Below are 1958 nucleotides of genomic sequence, written 5' to 3' on the forward strand. Positions count from 1 at the left end.
ATATATTTTATTTTACATAATCGTCTAAAGGGAAGATTAATTTACTTCAACTGACTGCGCACCAATTACTTATGCCGAGGACTTCCTGCAATGCAGACACCCAATTCAATCAAACATGTAATAATATTTGTCGTAACTAATATGTATAGAAGGAAATTCTTGGCGTAAGCAATCGGTGTATAATCAGCTGAAGTAAAATGTAAATATTTTAAATAAATTACATATAGAATTATTATTATTATTATCTAACTTTTAGTAGCACTTCTTACTTGATTGAAAATTTTACATATATATGAAATTCGTGAGGAATTACAAGGATTTTACTTTATTATATATCTATATTAAATTATATTTATATAAATATTAATATACAAGATGTCCGATAAGTTTTAACAAAGTGCTCATGCAGGTAGAGTGGATTAAACTGAATCGAAAGTTCATTCATTATTATGTAATTTTTGCAATAGTTTACGAGAAATTAATTGCTAAGATTGCCGAGTGCATATATATATTTCAAATATTGCCAATGTCAAGTACAAGCACGTAGCGAAATACGATCACTCAATAGGGGAGTTTCCTTTCACGCTCGTGCGTAACTCCTCTATTGCCATTTATAGTAAATAATTCCGCATGCATTTAGCATGATAGGCCGAGTGGATGATACGTGCTCATTTGATAATCTTTAGTAATTAATTTCTCGTAAATTATTACGAAAATAGCAAAAACTGTATATAGAGGATTCAGTTTAGTCCGCGCTATTTGCACACAAGCGCTTTGTCAAAAAACTGGATATAATTTATTATTATCCTGTATATAATTTATTATTTAAATATTTTTATTATAGATTCCTGAAGCTGAATCTTCGATTCAAGATATTACAATAGATCAAGATGGCACTTACATGGCTGCAGTGAATAATAAAGGACACTGTTACATTTGGACGCTTTCAGGAGGCATAGGAGAAGAACCTACAAAACTTAATCCTCGTCATAAGCTTTTAGCTCATAAACGTTATGCCCTCCGCTGCAAATTCAGTCCTGATTCTACGTGAGTATTTCCTTATTTTCATGATAGAAATTTTTAAAATTATTTTTAAGGATTTATTTATGTACATGTTATTGGGTTGTCCGGAAAGTTCGTGCCACAAAAGATTTAAATTTAATAAATGTATACTAAAATTTAAATCTTCTGCGTTTCAATTTTCCTTCAAAATCGGCACGAACTTTCTGGACATACATAGGAGTATACAGGGTGTCCCGAAATAACGGGATTACTTTTCGTGAGCGAATTAAACTGAGTCAAAAAATTGTCTATCATTTTGCAATTGTCTATCATTTTCGCAATAATTAATGAGATATTAACTTTTAAAAATTATCGAATAATACGGCTTACCGCCGTGATATAAAAAGTAAAGTGTACACCATTCCCATGAATGCGCAGTAGCAGAGTGAATTTCTAGTCAAATTTGACTGGCTGTTCCGCTATACGAGCGATATTATATGTAAGAAAATACATTTATGGTCAAATTTGATTGATTGTTTTCAATATATTGCTATCGCCATTATACACAGTTATATCATTTTTTTACATTACGAGTCTATTTATAGGTGTAATCGAGCCCTCCATGAAAATGTTTATTATAAAATGTTAACAAAGAAATAATAGCACGCTATCTTCAACAATTTTTTATACCCTTAATTTATTAGATCGTTGGTAACAACATCGGCTGATCAAACTGCGCGAATATGGAGAACAACAGATTTTTCCGAAGTACAAGTACTTCAACATGAGGCAAAGCGTTGGGTTTGGGATGCGGCATTTAGTGCAGATTCTCAATATGTATTTACCGGTGAATATCTCTTCTTGTTAAACATTCTCTTTCTTTAATAATAAGAATTTATACGTAAATATATATATATATGCTTATGTAATTAAAAAATAAAAATAATATATATAAA

The 1958-nt window shown here is 30.5% G+C and overlaps 1 protein-coding gene across 2 annotated transcripts in view; it reads left to right on the forward strand.

The window, feature by feature from the left end:
- LOC108684433 (target of rapamycin complex subunit lst8) overlaps positions 1 to 1958 on the forward strand; it is a 5662-nt gene that overhangs the window by 2970 nt on the left and 734 nt on the right. For both annotated transcript variants that reach the window (XM_018188748.1, XM_018188749.1), the window contains 2 exons: positions 845 to 1047; positions 1707 to 1849. In XM_018188748.1, coding sequence (XP_018044237.1) covers positions 845 to 1047; positions 1707 to 1849 — 346 coding nt within the window. The remainder of the gene's footprint in view (positions 1 to 844; positions 1048 to 1706; positions 1850 to 1958) is intronic.

The sequence above is a fragment of the Atta colombica genome, unplaced genomic scaffold, assembly GCF_001594045.1.
Source record: "Atta colombica isolate Treedump-2 unplaced genomic scaffold, Acol1.0 scaffold134, whole genome shotgun sequence".
Taxonomy (NCBI): Eukaryota; Metazoa; Arthropoda; class Insecta; order Hymenoptera; family Formicidae; genus Atta; species Atta colombica.